At 43.3% G+C, this 16,357-nt stretch overlaps 2 protein-coding genes across 3 annotated transcripts in view; one reads left to right on the forward strand and one right to left on the reverse strand.

The window, feature by feature from the left end:
• The window catches only part of apoeb (apolipoprotein Eb), a 2,949-nt gene extending 408 nt beyond the window's left edge, over positions 1-2,541 (reverse strand). The window contains exons 1-5 of the mRNA XM_062538953.1: positions 2,451-2,541; positions 1,906-1,969; positions 1,602-1,752; positions 932-1,219; positions 1-664 (exon numbers count right to left, since the gene is read on the reverse strand). The exon at positions 1-664 is cut by the window's left edge and continues 408 nt beyond it. Coding sequence (XP_062394937.1) covers positions 319-664; positions 932-1,219; positions 1,602-1,752; positions 1,906-1,948 — 828 coding nt within the window. The 5' untranslated portion in view covers positions 1,949-1,969; positions 2,451-2,541 and the 3' untranslated portion in view covers positions 1-318. The remainder of the gene's footprint in view (positions 665-931; positions 1,220-1,601; positions 1,753-1,905; positions 1,970-2,450) is intronic.
• A 9,666-nt stretch (positions 2,542-12,207) lies between these two features.
• On the forward strand, positions 12,208-14,567 carry LOC134082911 (apolipoprotein A-I-like). Of its 2 annotated transcripts, none has more exons than XM_062538954.1 (4): positions 12,208-12,326; positions 12,538-12,595; positions 12,769-12,919; positions 13,025-14,567. In XM_062538954.1, exons 1-4 carry the CDS (start codon positions 12,321-12,323, stop codon positions 13,599-13,601), a joined length of 792 nt encoding a protein of 263 aa, XP_062394938.1. In that variant the 5' UTR covers positions 12,208-12,320; the 3' UTR covers positions 13,602-14,567. The 2 variants fall into 2 exon arrangements, with proteins under 2 accessions (XP_062394938.1, XP_062394940.1); XM_062538956.1 differs by having other exon boundaries at positions 12,317-12,399; positions 13,025-14,566.
• The last annotated feature ends 1,790 nt before the right edge of the window (positions 14,568-16,357 follow it).

A 16,357-nucleotide genomic window follows, 5' to 3' on the forward strand; every position in this document is an offset into this window, starting at 1 on the left:
CAGGGTGAACATGGTGGACAAGCACACTGGTTTACAACAATGGCCTTTCTTGGGGGGGTTAAACAGAGACGCTCTTGTGCACTTACAGAGTTTGTATGCTGACAGAGAAGGTTAATACTGAGATAGCTGGGGCAACAATCGTTAAACAGTTAGACGTAAGTGAAGGCTTATGCCCTGTAAAAAAAATGGTACCAAGCACAGAAGAGTTCCTCAGCCTCTCCCCACCTTCCCCACCACATCGGGAGAGTCGAGGCAATACTAAAAGCACTCCCCCTCCCCACCCTCTGTCATGGTTGTTGCTGAGATGTTTAGTTAAGTTCATTGAGGGGTGACCTCCTTGATCTTCTCCATGACGGCCTGGACCTGCTCACGGAGCTTGGCGGTGAGGGGCTCCACCAGGGTGGACAACTCGTCGATCTTTCCCTCCAGGGTGCTGCGGAGGTCCGCGGCGGTCTTCTCCAGCTGCTCCTTGATGGTGCCGGCCTGGGACTCGAGCTGGGAGCTCAGCTCCTGGGTCTGGGACTGCAGCATGTCGGACAGGGCGCCGAGCCTCTGGGAGGCACCGTCACGCACCTGGACAACGTAGGGCTCCAGGCGCTCGCGCACGCTGTCGGCGTTCTGGGTGGCGCGGGACTGGATTTCCTCCAGGTAGGTGGAGACGGTGCTGCAGGGACATACCAAACCAGAGGACGGGGGTCAGAGACCGGGCGGTGCGCCATACAAGGGATTCATATCAAAGATCATCAGATTTCTCTGCTTTAAGGTCTGGGCTAAACAATTTTGCAGAACTAACTAAAGCTTTTGTTTGTGTGTGTGTGACTTGAGTTTGTGCTTGTGGTTGAGTATCAGTGTGATCGATTGTGTCTTTGAGTGTTTGTGTGTGTGTTGAGTTTGTGCTTGAGTGTGTCTGTGTGTCGCAGAGGCCACATACTTGCGGATCATCTCGGTGTCCTTGTCCAGGCGCTTCTTCAGCTTGCGGGTGTAGATGTTGACGCGGCCCTGGACATCGCTGGCGTTCTGCTCCATCATGGTCTTGAGCTCCTCCAGGTAGTTGAGGGAGCGGTCCTTGGCCTCGGTCATGTCGCCCTGGAGACGGGTGGAGAGCAGCTGCAGGTCCTGGGTCAGCTGGCCGGTGGCGTCGGTGGCATAGGGGCCCAGCTTGTTCTTCAGGTCCTCCCTGTAGACGGTCAGCTCAGCCATGGTGTCTGAGATCAGCGTGCTGGACGAAAGAGAGAGAGCGAGAGAGAGAGGCAACCAGTTAGGGTGAGATGAAAGAATCGGACTGTGTATAGGGAAGGCCAGGAGAATGAAAAATCATTCTCTCAGCTTCAAGCTTGTCTTCAAGTTTTTATATTCAACATATTTATATTCTATGTTCTTTGGTGTGCTTATTTCAGTGTGTGTTTAGTAGTAAAGAGGCTGTTAACATGGGTATATTTTATAACAATTACTTTAGTTATTATTCATATTTTTAAAAATGGGCACTTTATATGCTTTCTTTCATGTAGAGCCTCAAAGACAACCAAGGACAATGGCTAGAATTATTTTCCCTGACCAGAGAGGGACACAGCGGGAGAAGTGGGTTAGATAAGGACACTCACTCAAGCTCTCTTCCCAGCTGGGAGGCCTTGATGTTCTCCACCATGAAGTCAGCCTTGGTGTTCAGCTCGGACACCTGCTGCCAGAAACGGTCCACAGTCTCTTCCCATTTGGCCACGATTTGCTCCTGGGGCAAGACGCGAGCATGGCAGCCTGCGGGGAGAACACACCAGGGGAGGAAGATGTGAGTTTTCAGACTCAGCATGTTCATGGATCAAACAGCCCTCAGAGCCTGGACGAGTTGAGTAACAAAAGTTTATTTTTAGAATGAAAACCATGGTTGAAAAAAAAAGAAAATGAGTTTACCAGAAATGACCGCAAGAGCAAGGATCACTGCAACAGCCCTCATGTTGATTGACAGACAGTACACCTACAAAGCAGAGAAGCAAAGGAACTCAGTGTGATTTTTTTTTTTTTTTTTACAACAACCACATAATAATAAACAATGGCAACCATAAAAGGCTAAATGAACGTGTAACATAAACCAAACATATCAGAATAAACACAATTCCTATTGCACTATATTACGATAACAAATATTTTGCAATCGCGTTAAGACATTTACGATAGGCCACAAATAAGTATTAAGACCAAATATGTTTTCTCTTACAAATTCTTAGAAACGTGATATCTATACCTAGCTACATCGTAGCCTAAACAAGTTTTTTCCCTTTCAAAAGGCATTGGCATGCCACATTTTACTTTAGCAATCAATAACAACGTAGGGGAACCCCTTAACTTAAAATATAAGCTATGTGACAACAAAACACAAGTAGCCTATCCTACTAAAGCGGAATGGATACTCCATAAACTAAGAAGTCCGCTAACTAACACAAACTCCTTAAGCTCACCTGAGAAGTCCGGGTTCCTCCGTGATCTGAAAGCGAATCCCCAAGGTGTTTTATACCATACTGGGACGGCCCCCGCTTGTGTCACAGTCGATGAGCACGTGACTTTGCCCATCATATCTCTTGCGAGACCCTATGATAGAGGACCCAACGTGCAAACTGTTGTGAAATACTTCACAAAAGGAACAACAAGCCTGTGATTACTGTCTTCAGTATGATTCATGTTGAATCAGGTACAATGTTGTTTTGGGAAAATAATCCCTTTAGTTTTGGTGCAAGGATGTTTGGCTGAAGTTACCCATTCAAACCAGTGTTGACCTTAGTTCCAGTTTTTAGTTGAATTTGTGGGCAACGCCTCGGATAAAAAAAATAAATAAATAATAAAATAAAAAATAAAAACACCAGAAAAGGTTAAACAAAAATGAGACATGGCTTATGTAGGTTGTGAATGTAGGCTGCAGTTTTTTCAAGATAGGCGAATGAGACATCTCGGCCTCTCTCTTTTTTTACTTTGTTCACAATCACTTGTAGAAGCAAAGGTGTTGGGAAACTTCAAAACAAATCGACGGGTGTTAGCAAGCCTTCTCCGTGTCGTGATCCAATAAAACCTACTGTACAATAAAATGGGAGAGAGGACTGCGATGCTCACAACAAAAGAGGTGAGAGAGCGGCAGCTATTATGCAGACATCACATGCCTGGCGCCAAGACTGGCCATCAAAAGAATGGTATTAGCAGTGAGTGGTCCGGAGGTAGTAGGCAGCCAACACATCCCAGCGCCATCAGACTAACGACCCCATCGCCCTTTCCCGTTGTTCTCACTAGAATGACTCAGAATATCACAGGCGCCCCTTGAAAGATAATTTGTACGTTGTATTATATAGCCTAGTTGCATTATAACATTACAATCTTGAATGACAACTCAAATATGCAGACGAGCTTGACAGTCACACAGGTAACACTTCGGAAACGAAATATATTCACACGAACATGAAGGAATAGCAAATACTGATAGCTACAATTTGTTTTTCTTTCTTTCTTTCCTTTGGTAATGGCGGTCGTTTCCCTTGTATATGCTCTGCTCATTTTAGGAGAATATAAATGAATTAGTAGGCTATAGGTTATGAAGGCCTATAGTAATATGAGAGTTATTGTTCTGTCTCCAGTAGTATAAAGTAACCTGATAAGAAGAAGGGGAAAAACGATGCCACTGCCACATCACACTCAAAGTCTTGTTTTGATTGCCAACTAGGCAGAAAAGGGTGGCTTCTGGGGACAAGTGTACATAAGGACAAGGGTTTTTATGGCTTTATCAGCATTTGATGATCTTAAAGACCCAACTCTCTACATCTCTTTTAGCACCATGTTTATCCACATGAAATAATCTGATCCTGCATGATAAATTGACATTAATGTATTTTATGTAAATTAATGGATACTATTCAGGCCACAGAAAATATCTGACAACTCAAACACCTTGAAGCCACTCAGTCCACTTGAAAGATACCTGCTTCTTGAGGAATGTCAGAGATGACAGGCCATCAATGTTATCATTAGACAACTCTACCCTTCCACTGATGATCTTTAACCTGTTGTCCAACATGGACCTCTGTTCTCTCTCTCTCTCTCTCTCCTTCCATCTGCATCCTCCACTCATTGCCTTCTGAGTGGTCCCTTCAGGTGAAAACTGGGGACGCTTCATGGCTTATGTAATCTCGCGTATTAGTGTCAAGATTTATGTGACTGATACATTATCATGTAGATTAACCGGTAGGGGAATGTGCCAGTAACACTGTAACCGTATGACATTTTGAAGCATAAAAGCACAAAAGACAAAAAAAAAACACTGAATAATCACTCTTCAGTTTAATGTAGTTAGACATTGTATAAACTGAAGCTCAACTAGTCACAGAGACATGACAAGTTAATGCATGTTGAGGTGAACTCTGCTTTACCTCCATAATGAAATGTTAAGCGCATTAGAGTCAGGTCTCATGCGATCAAAATGCCAGTGCACTCTGATTTCAGGCAAGCCAGCATGCTGAGGCAGTGTCCAGCACTGCACTTCACACCCACTTTGCCATTACAACACTATTGCTTCCCACCATTTTTTCCATCTTTGATAATAGTGCACATTTTTAATCACATAAAAAAGATAATTACTGTAAGCATCGTCTTCATAGTTATACCCCCCCCCCCCCCCCACACACACACACACACAAACACACATACATGCACACATTTTGTTGAATTATAACTCAGCATTCTAATGCATTGCACACAAAGGATTTGTTCAGGACTACAAGTCATTGTAGATAAGTTGATATTTGAATTTTGAATTCCCCTTGGGGATCAATAATGTATCTATCTATCTATCTATCTATCTATCTATCTATCTACCTGCTGGTATGTTCTTAAAGATGTTCTGAAAAGTAATGATAGATAAAGGATGACCTTTCTATTATGCTTTCTCCTTTACTGTGTCATACTGCAGCAAGCTCTTCAATGCTCCAGGCAGTAGGTGCAAGGTCTGCGGCCTCTCTTGACCAGAAGTAACCTCAAGCCAGCTCATCAAGCCTGTGTGCATCAGCATGCACTTTGAGGTTTGTGGTCTGACCTTTTGATAGCGTCAAGATGTCAGGGGACTTGCTTTTACCCCACTTTACTCACTGACTTCATCTCCACCCAAAATTGTCGGTCAGAGGTCACTCAGCTGGATGATGAAGAAGTCATCTGTGAAGAAGTCATCTGCGTCTGACTCAACCGTTTTTTTTTTCTCTGGAAGGACAGTGTAGACAACTTTCATTTGTTTTGGTAGTGCTGGGGGAATTCCCCCCCCCCCCCCCCCATCAATTGTTGGCTCAGCAGGTTGTATTGTATTGCAGATTGTTTTGTATATCCATGATGAATCCTGAAGTCAAGACTTGGTTTAATTTATTCGATATGTGGTTGTACTGTATCTGTGTAGTAAAAAACTGTTTGCAAAGTAAAGGTAAAAAAAGACTGAGTCACTCTCAGTAGAAATACATTTGCCGAGTTGCACATTCAGAAGAGCCGAGAGAAATTGAGAAATTTAATCTGACTGGATAAAGTATAGTATACCTTTTTGATCCTGTGAGGGAAATTCAGTCTCTGCATTTATCCCAATTGGTGAATTAGTGAACCACACATCACATAGTGAATACACAGTGAGGTGAAGCACACACAAACCCAGAGCAGTGAGCTGCCTGCCCAACAGCGGCGCTCGGGGAGCAGTGAGGGGTTAGGTGCCTTGCTCAAGGGCACTTCAGCCGTGGACTAGTCGGGGATTGATCCGGCAAACCTCCGGTTACAAGCTCGAAGCCCTAACCAGTAGACCATGGCTGCCGCCCCCCCCAAAAAATAAATGTTCAGGGTACGAGGTGCTCGACCAGCCAAGTACCACCACAGCAACAGTCAGAATACTGTCTGGTGTCTGCTATTGTGTCATGTTTGAAGAGGTGTTAATATAATTTGTGGTTGTTGTTGTATTAGGTTGGTGTGTCATGTTCGTGTCAGTACCTTAGCTTACAGATGTGCTGCATTTCTGACTCTTTTCAGTGATAGACACAAAGAGACAGGTCCTCACAGGAAATTTGGATATATGTGAGCCTGTGAGAACGGGCACAGAGGTACCCTCCCCCCCCCCCCCCCCCCCCCCCCACCCCAAGGGATGGTGTTAATGGCATGCTAGCGCGGTCCTGTTTGTCCTTGAATGAGAAAGCGTGGGAGAACCCTGGCAGCGGGGGGAGCTGAGTGGCGTTGAATGGTGGTGGGGGGAGGATGAAGGGATTTGAAGGCGTTTTAAGTTTTGTTCACCACGGGAGCAACTCCAGGCATGTTTCTGCCAGAGACTGTATGGTGTGATTAGTGTGTGAGTTGAGGTGTGAGATCGCATTTGAAAAGAGAAGGCAAATGGAAAATGACAGGTCACACATTGTGTATGGATGAGGGGTGGGCAGAGGAGCAAAACACACACACACACACACACACACACACACACACACACACACACACACACACACACACACACACACACACACACACACACACACAATCACACACACACACACACACACACACACACACACACACACATGCCCAGATATGCATATACAATCACACAAACACACTCACACACAGTTTGCATGCACACACATATGCAAGCACAAACACAGATACAAACACAGTGATGCGTGCATACACATAGCTGTGTAGTTAGTATGTAATCAATGTTTACATTTTACTATGTAAACGTTTCCCTCTCAGACAAATACGCATACATTTTAATGCATGTGTTTAGTTTTAAGGTTTAGAAGATGAGGTTAAAGTTGACATCAAATTGAAAGTTAAGGTTAAGGTTAGACTTTTGACTTGTTTTGCCGCAGAAAGTTGACATTTGCTGGAAGTCCTTTGCCACGCTAATGATAGTATGGAAAATCACCAGTAGATGGCAGAACCTCCATGCTGACGAGTCATTCCACTCATCTTCCAAACTAGGGGATATTCAATTCATCGCTAGACTGCTTATTTTTTTTCCCAGGAAGGAGAATAGATTCTTCAAACCCTAAATTTGTGCACTTTAGCTGAATGTTCCTATATAATAGGTTTCTCTCAACATAACACTTAAGTTAGACTTCTTGGCCCACTCATATAAAAACAACCTGGACTGACAATTGATAAAATGCTGCTTGACATTTACAGTATATGAAACTAGTTGTCTCAGTTAACTGAAAGTGAATACAAGACCTGATCTGTTATAAATACCTTGAATGTATTTTGTTTTTAGAGAGTAATGAAAGAAGATTATGCCTGGTATATTATATAGATCTTATTCCAACTAGAGGGTTTCCAGTTAAAACGGTCAGAACTAATGCATATATTTTGTAATTGAATTGAATCAGACCTTACCATAATGTTCTACAAGCTTTTTTGTACCCAAGTTATTATTGGTTGGTTATGTTGTTTTCTATGCCATTGGAAATAACCTAGGAACACATGTTTGCTTATGCAGTTGAAAGGGTCCATAGATGTAACCGTAACATGTCAACAGAAAAAAAAGACCACATGAACTGCACTGAAGCACTGAATATAATTAGAAAAGCACTGAGGGGGCCTCTTATTTGTCTTATAGATCCTCCCTTCCTTCCTCGGTCCTCGTCCTCACTGATCTAGATAAAGAATGATGGGGCGGCAACAATGGGATAGTCTATCCAGTGTTAGTTATAGATCAGTGGGAATGAGCCTGGAGGACCGAGCATCGCGGATTGAGGAGGGATGTTGAGAGGCACCCTCAGAGAGCACAGACCTCCGCCTGTTTCGTTCTTTGTAGGTTGTCATACATTTGAACCTAAACTATTCAGATCACCACCACATGGCCATAACATGCCATTACACCGCCAAGCGAAAAACATAACTGCCTCCTGAATCAAGACGGTGTTACGGATCTCTCCCAAAATGTAATCGTTTCTTACTTGGGTCATTTCAGACCTTCCCTGAAAATGTCATCGAAATCCATTCGTCACTTTTGAGTGAGTTATTTTGCTAACAAACAGGCAAACAAAAACAGACAAACATACAAACCCCGACGAAAACATAACCTTGGCGGAGATAAGCGCTGATTCAGTTTGTGTGAGCACAGTGTTCAATTCCAAAAGGCATTCAGTTAGTGATGGGGAATATGTGACATACCTCAGATATAACTATTATTACCTACGCCAAGGAGGTTATGGGTTTGTTTGTTTGTCTGTCTGTCTGTGTGTTTGTCTGTCCGTCTGTTTGTTAGCAAGATAACTCAAAAGGAATGGACGGATTTCCAGGGAAGGTGATAAATGACCCAAGGAAGAAACAATAAAATTTTGGGAGTGATCCGTATCACTGTCGGGATTCCGGAGCCGTTTATGTTTTTCGTGTAGTGGTGTAATGGCATGGTGTGGCCACGTGGTGTCGATCTGAATAGTTTAGGTTCAAATGTGTGACAACCTAGGAAAAACAATACAGGTAGAAGTCTGCACTCTCTGAGTGCTTTTCTATTTGTTGTTATTCTCATGTCAGAAAATGATCATTTGAGGCATCTGCTGCCCTGCTGTAAATGAGGGAAAAGAGAGGGTTTCAAACTGTGAGCCATTGTTTCATTAGGAATATACTGTATGTTGCTGTTGCAGTTGTAGAGTGGCCATTTATTTTCTTGAGCATGTTTAGAGTGGTGTGGAGTGAAGAGTGGCCACTCAGGATAGACTGGTTAGTATTAAATGCAGTATTAAAAAAAATACTGATATTTGGTGCATTCGCATTGATACTGTATGACGCATCTGCTGATACAGTATTTAAATGTTCAGTATTTTGTCCCATACTTAATTGGCAGTAACAATTTGTTCCATTAGAAATGGTCATCATGCCTAGTTGCCATGTTGGAAGGAGGATTACCACCTCGGAGTGCATTTAGCATGAGGACCAATATCTTAAAGGGGGCGGATATATGTTTCAGTGATAGGTCAACTCAACTGACCCATGTGAGGCAATGCCACAATCCAGTGTCTTCTCAATCTCTGACATAGTTCGATAGAGCAGTGAGAAGACCATTAGCTAATAGCTATCTGTCCTTCTATCTTTTTACACAGACTGCTTGTACTGACCTAGATATTTTGGGGTCAAAGTTCTTGACAGTGCTACTGTTGGAGTTCACCTCTGTCTCACATTTGACATGGGGAGAAGTCAACTGACAAGACCAAGGCTTCTGACATATTTGACCTGCAAAGATTAAAGCTTCACAATAATAACCCTTAAACCGGTCAGTCAGTCGCAAGGCTGCAATCATAATATATGTTAAGGGGGGCATGCTGGTTCTCTGATCTATAAAGAACACTGGATAGACTATCCCATTGTTGCTGCCCCATCATTCTTTATCTAGATCAGTGCGAACGAGGACTGAGGAAGGAAGGGAGGATAGATAACAAGACGAATGAGAGGCACCCAGAGAGAGAGAGAGAGAGAGAAGGCGCTTTCAGACAGACGTGTATTTCCGCAATGTTCACAGACTTTTTTTATTTTAATTTAGTATATTAATAAGTATATTTTTTGGCTTTTTGCCTTTATTAGTACAGGACAGTGAAGTGGTAGACAGGAAACAAGTGGGAGAGAGAGATGGGGTGGGATCGGGATATGACCGCAGGCCAGATTCGAACCTGGGTCCCCGTGGGCACTCGGACCCGTAAATGGTACGGGCGCTGTACCCTGCTGCGCCACAGCGCCCCCATGTTCACAGACTTTTTACGGTAGGGATTTTTACCCCTGTGCTGTCTGAAGTCCGTATACAGTATCTACCAGCGGAACTTTTCCTGCAGCTGACCTAGTAATTTTGCCGTAATGTTGCCGCCACAGCTGCTATGTGAATCCAGTCGCGAAAAAATTCTGCACTTGTCAGTGATGATCAAGGGAAGTATTACATGTATTTAAAGTGCCCTAATGCCACTGAACAGTTTTGCATCTCTCTAACATGCTGCTGGCGATGCAGCAACGCTACAGCCTACTCCATGCTCCCGGGGTGCCTCTCATTCGTCTTTTTATGCATCCTCCCTTCCTTCCTCGGTCCTCGTTCCCACTGATCTAGATAAAGAATGATGGGGCGCCAACCACGGGATAGTCTATCCAGTGTTAGTTATAGATCAGTGGGGACGAGCCTGGAAGACCAAGCATCGAGGATCGAGGATCGAGGTTGAGAGGCACCCCCAGTGTAAAATTACACTCTCCGCTGTCAGGCATGCACAGCTAACAGCGCGGCCGCATTTATTCGGCGTCATTATCTGCCCAGTGAACCAGAGCCCGATTTACGGAAATTCTACATTAGATGTGAACAACATCCTAAGACAACACTGCGTCAGAAAAACCTCTGTCATCCTCAGACAAAACTTTGTTAGCGTCAGGAAAACCTCTGTCATCCTCAGACAAAACTGTGTCAGCATCAGGAAAACCTCTGTCATCCTCAGACAACACTGCGTTAGAGAAACCTCTGTCATCCTCAGACAACACTGCGTCAGAAAAACCTCTGTCATCCTCGACAAAACTTTGTCAGCATCAGGAAAACCTCTGTCATCCTCAGACAACACTGCGTCAGAAAAACCTCTGTCATCCTCAGACAAAACTTTGTCAGCATCAGGAAAACCTCTGTCATCCTCAGACAACACTGCGTCAGAAAAACCTCTGTCATCCTCAGACAAAACTGTATCAGCGTCAGGAAAACCTCTGTCATCCTCAGACAACACTGCGTTAGAGAAACCTCTGTCATCCTCAGACAACACTGCGTCAGAAAAACCTGTCATCCTCAGACAAAATTTTGTCAGTGTCAGGAAAACCTCTGTCATCCTCAGACAACACTGCGTCAGAAAAACCTCTGTCATCCTCAGACAACACTGTGTCAGGAAAACCTCTGTCATCCTCAGACAAAACTGTATCAGCATCAGGAAAACCTCTGTCATCCTCAGATAAAACTGTGTCAGCATCAGGAAAACCTCTGTCATCCTCGGACAACACTGCGTCACAGAAACCTCTGTCATCCTCAGACAAAACTTTGTCGGCGTCAGGAAATCCTCTGTCAATCCTCAGACAACACTGCATTGCGTTTTTTTTTTTTTTTTGATTACAAAACAACAAGTATACAGCCAGTTGTATACAACACAAACAGATCAAAAACGCCAGGGGATTTGTTTTGTTTTGGTGTTTATAGAACGTCAACAGAAGTGACGTCAAACAGGATCTCATAGCGCACCTTTAAGCTCTCCCACCTTCTGCGTAGGATTCAAGTTTCCCCTTGAATGTGGTCAGATCCTGCTACAAACGCTCTCTCAGTATGTTTGCATCCTGGGTGATTTTTTGCCATGACTTCCTGAGCCTGAGGGGTTACGTGCTAATGCAGGGTGACAGCTGAAATTAACATAGGCTTGGTCTCTCGTATACTAAACCTAGTCCTGGGGCAAAAACAAAACCATCAATGGAGAAGTTAATTGATAAAAAGCTTTTAGTAAATTTCCATGTATATGGGAAATCGAGATGACTACTTAAAGGGGAAATCTGATCTGGATAGGGTCACCTCTCGTCCATGACTCTAGCTCATCTAAAACCCAACATGATTTCTCCTTAAGAGGGCTCATTGGCATACAATATATTTGCCTAGCAACCTTTGTTTGATTAAAGCTATTTGAATTACGAAAAGAGTCAGACTTCAGATTCAGATTAAAGTTTGTGATAATTGTTCAAATTGTATTGTACAGCTATAATCTTTGTCCAGAGGGTGGTAGTACAGCATCTATATCAGTAGCTATATGAAAGTGCTAGTAGTAGGAGCAAAGATCCTTAATTATTGACAAGATAGAGCAACGTAATGCATCTCTATGGAAGCAAAATTCGAACAGTTCCTGTCTGCTTAAAGAGGCGTGTTGCAAAAACGTCATAGTGGGATATCGATCTCTGTCAGATGGCAAGCAGTTCAGTTCGAATGTTAGCAGGTCTGCTTAAAGGGGGATTTAGCCCCCCTCCCCCTTGTGAAGACAGAACGCGGAAATGATCGTTTGCGCCTCTCGTTTGCACCTCTCGCTCCGCTTTAACCCTCTCTGGTAGGAGTGTGAGAGCACAGTGTGTGCAGTTGAATGTGCAATTTGATGTATACTGAAGTGTGCCGAACAGCCGAATAAACCTTTCTAACATCGATGTCCTTTATGACTAATGGCCATCTCACTAGGAGATGTCAGTTGGACTTCAGACCAGAGGAAGTAAGGTGTGTAGTGGTGGTGACTGACAGCAAGGCACTGCCCCCTGGACTTTGGGCTCCACAACACAAGACTCCCAACTGCCACCCAGTATTTATGCAGGTAAGGAGCAGACAAGAGAGCACAGACAAACCACAGACAGCATTCAAAAACTCAGAGCATACAGTCCAAGGAGGTAAGAGAGTATTGGTATAAGATTTAATTAGTGATTAATTGAATTTAAAAAAAATGTGTGATTTCAGGATTGTGATGTTGGTGTTCTAATGTAAGGAGTATGCATTGCCATTTATTTTACCTTTTTTTTTTCTCTCAGACCGTAAATTGCAGAATCATGAAGGTCCTAGTTGTGCTTGCTTTGGCTGTTTTAACTGGTGAGCTTTTATCTTTTATTCATTAAATTATGTATTTAGTAATTACATTAATAACATTGTGATACTTTAGTAACACTATTTCTCAATGACGTCAGAGAAGGTAGCAGATGGAATAGACATTCTAAAGCACCATGACCAAGACATGACTGTAAATGTACTGCTTTTGGCAACAGGTTGCAATGCCAACCTCTTCTATGCTGATGAGCCCAAACCTCAACTGGAGCAGCTGACAGATGCATTCTGGAACTATGTTACCCAGGCAACTCGCACAGCAGAGGACACCGTTCAGATGATCAGGAAATCTCAGTTGGGAGAGGAAGTGAGGTAAGTGATGTGAATTTAAAATCTTTCTAAAGTGATTTTAAAATAATTTGATTGGCTTTTTAAATGCAAAACGTATTAATTTAAATGTTTGTCTCTCCCTGACAGCGCTAGGTTGACAGAGAGCGCCGATGTGGCCAGCCAGTATGCAGTCACCCTTCAGAAAGAGATGACCCCTCTGGCTCAAGAGCTCATGACCAAGATTACCCAGGAGGCTGAGGTGCTGAGAGAGCGTCTGGGGCAGGACCTTACCACCGTCAAGGGGAAACTGGAGCCCTACGCAGAGGACATGAGGGCCCAGGTTCTTCAGAGAGTTGAGGAGCTCAAGGCTGCCGTGGCTCCCTATGCCGAGTCTCTTGACTCTGAGTCCCTGAAGGCCACCCTGCTCCAGAAGAGTGAGGAGCTGAAGGGGAGTTTGGAGCAGAGTGTGAAGGAGCTGCAGTCCCAGCTTGGCCCCTACACCGAGGAGCTCAGGCAGAAGGTGGACCAGCACCTGCAGGACTTCCAGACCAACGTGGCCCCCTTGGCTGCTGACCTCCAGACCCAGCTGGCCCAGAGAGCCCAGATGGTTCAGCAGAACCTGGCACCCTACGCTGAAGACCTGAAAGGCAAGCTGGACCCCTACGCTCAGGACCTCAGGGCTCAGCTCACCTCCCTGTACGAGTCCTTTACTAAATCTAGCTAAAGACACTCTGCTATTTTCATGCTTCAGTAATTTATTAAGATTTTGATTCAGAGCTATATCATGCAGTTGCTTTTTTTACATTGTGTTATGAATTTATTTATTTAAGTGTGATGAAAATGTGGTGATGTGTATAAATAAAACATGCAAACTAACTTTTAGTGACACTTTTTAATTATTATTTTTCCAATCTGATTTGACTGTCTGTTTGAATCAGTACTAATGCAATATTAAGCACAACTATAAACCTTCTGAGGTGCCATTGGTTTCTAGAAATGGGTATAAGCTCCGGCTACTGACACAGTGAACAAGCTTGTGTGGTAAGGCTCAGTTAACATTGTATGACTAAGATAAGAACCAGATAAAATGAGTGTGACTAGACTAAAAATATAATCATCTCTCTCTCACTTGCTTCCTGTCACTCTTCACAGATAAAAAGGTTGGGTTGGGTGTCTTGATTATTTATGTAAAATCTATAGAATGTAACAGTCTTTGTTATCTCTGTCAAGTATAGCTTTGAGTTAGAGATCTTTCACTTTTTCGATACAAGATGACGTCAGCATGCTTGACACACTGTGAGACCTAGTTAACTCAACCTTTTGCAGTGATCTCTGGATCATGCAAAAAAACGCATATACAGTATGTTTTGTTTTTTAATGAGCTACCTTACCTACTGTATCATCACAAGAAAAGTGTCCTTTATAACTGTGTTTATGTAGCACTTTTTTATTTGACTCCTGAGAGCACCCAGAGCGCTTCACATCGTCATGTTTCACATTCACCCATTCACACTACACGCTCATGGCAGAGGCTGCCATGCAAGGCCGAACTTGCTCATCGGGAGCACTGGAGTTAAGAAGGGAGTTGCGGCTCAAACTAGCAACCTGCAACCTTCCAGCCCTCATCATCATGTGGATCAGCATCATGTTACAATAACTGCAACTCTCAGTGTTTGGTTGCACATGGGAAAAGGTTGTCCCATATGATGTCTAAATGAGACATGTGAAATGTTTTGGTGCTCTATAAATAAAATCAAATTGAAAACTGAAATAGATTTTTTTTTTCAATAAGTTCTATCTTGTTCCTAAGTAACACAAGCGGTTTCCCCACATTAACAATTGAATACTCTCACGTTGTGCTTTGAAAGTTGAACCAAGTTCAACGCCCAGCTTGTTGAATGCTAGGGTTACGCTAGCGCTGCCACTGTTCTTCTGCTGAACCACAGAGAACAACAGGAAGCCTGCCGCTTGCCGCTAGCCAGTGTGATCCCTGCCTTAAAAGAAATACAACAACATCCTTTATACTTGACTTTATTGAGGTGATTCTAAATATTATCTGGGGTAATCTTGTGCAGCTCAAGTTCCCTCAAATGGCATTTATCATAATGAATTCAGCAGTTTGACTAAACCTTATAGTCTTTTATTGATACAGACATTACTGTTATGTTAGTGTGTGGTGTCAAATCTGAATATTAATTTGCATCCAGAACAAACAATGTGCATTTGTTTTTGAGTGCTGAATACCTCAATTTATGTCACTTTCAGCATATTTGTTAAAATATTCATATAAGTTTACTGGCAATATTTTAAACTGACATTATTTCACAAGGATGTATGAATGTGATTTCTTTGGGACTTTATTGGTAACTAAAGACAACATCTCAATACCGATCTGATTTTAGTGTGACCCAGTTGTCTTTATGTCCATCAACCAGAATGCTTTTCATGTGGCTTCAGTATGAGGACCTTTGGCTTTTATACTAGTCCATAAAACACTACTTCGTCTCGGGCTCCCAGAGGGGAGAATTTCGGCTTAGCTCAGACTGTTAAAGGTTAAAGTTCAAAATGCATTTCAGGACAATCACTTGTTGGCTGGACTCTTGTCATCAGTGTAACGCACCTCATGAGTGCAATCTAATCAGAGTCTGAAATGGTGTGGAGGTGACGTGCAATGAATGGACAAAGTACTATCCATTAGTAGGGATTAACCTAGTAGGTGTTCATGGCAGCTTGAATCGGTCATAGTGCGCGTCCTGAGGTGAACTTCATGTTTGTTGTTGATAGCCATATTCAGTTAGCCTGGCTAACGCCTACCACTTCTCAAATGAGACGTGGTCTGGCAACCAGACATTCATTTTCTCGTATTTGAAAAAATGCCCAGATCGGTTCATTGGGCGCCACGGATGTCTGTCAAATGCGCATAGCTCACCCAACTCGTTCGTATGCAACGCTAAGGGCTGCCATTGACATCAGTGTAAATCCTTTGCCGTCGAATGTAGACGCAAGAAGGCAACGGAAACTTCTCGGATGTTCTGTGATTGGTTACCAACATCAGGCGAAAATTTGGGTGTTAGTGTCCAGACTGCCTTAGCAGTGTGAAAGAAATCACAGCGCAAGGCAGGATGGGAGCACCCAGGCTAATATTCAGTACTCACAGACTCACAGACAAAAAAATCATACTTGTTGATATGTGTTATTGCGTTTCTCTGAAATCGTGCACAACTATAATGGGTGGTGGTCTAGCAGGCAGGTATCTGGACTTCTGAGGTGGGGGATCACACTGGAAATAGCGGCAAAGTGGCAGCGGTAAGCGCAACACAGTGCTCAAAATATAATACATTCTATCCTGTTCCTAAGAAACAGAAATGGCAACTGAATACACTCTTGGAAAGTTGAACCAAATTCAATGCTGGGGTCAAAGGGGTCAAACTTTTTTTTTGGGGGGGGGAATGTTCAACTCTCACCCCATTAAATGTGTTA

This window comes from Sardina pilchardus, chromosome 6, assembly GCF_963854185.1.
Source record: "Sardina pilchardus chromosome 6, fSarPil1.1, whole genome shotgun sequence".
NCBI lineage: Eukaryota > Metazoa > Chordata > Actinopteri > Clupeiformes > Clupeidae > Sardina > Sardina pilchardus.

Excerpts from the sequence above, each read along its gene's own strand:
- LOC134082911 (XM_062538954.1), top strand. Across the intron at positions 12,596-12,768 it reads TGCTTTGGCTGTTTTAACTG|GTTGCAATGCCAACCTCTTC; the intron begins GTGAGCTTTTAT and ends TTTTGGCAACAG. Across the intron at positions 12,920-13,024 it reads CAGTTGGGAGAGGAAGTGAG|CGCTAGGTTGACAGAGAGCG; the intron begins GTAAGTGATGTG and ends TCTCCCTGACAG.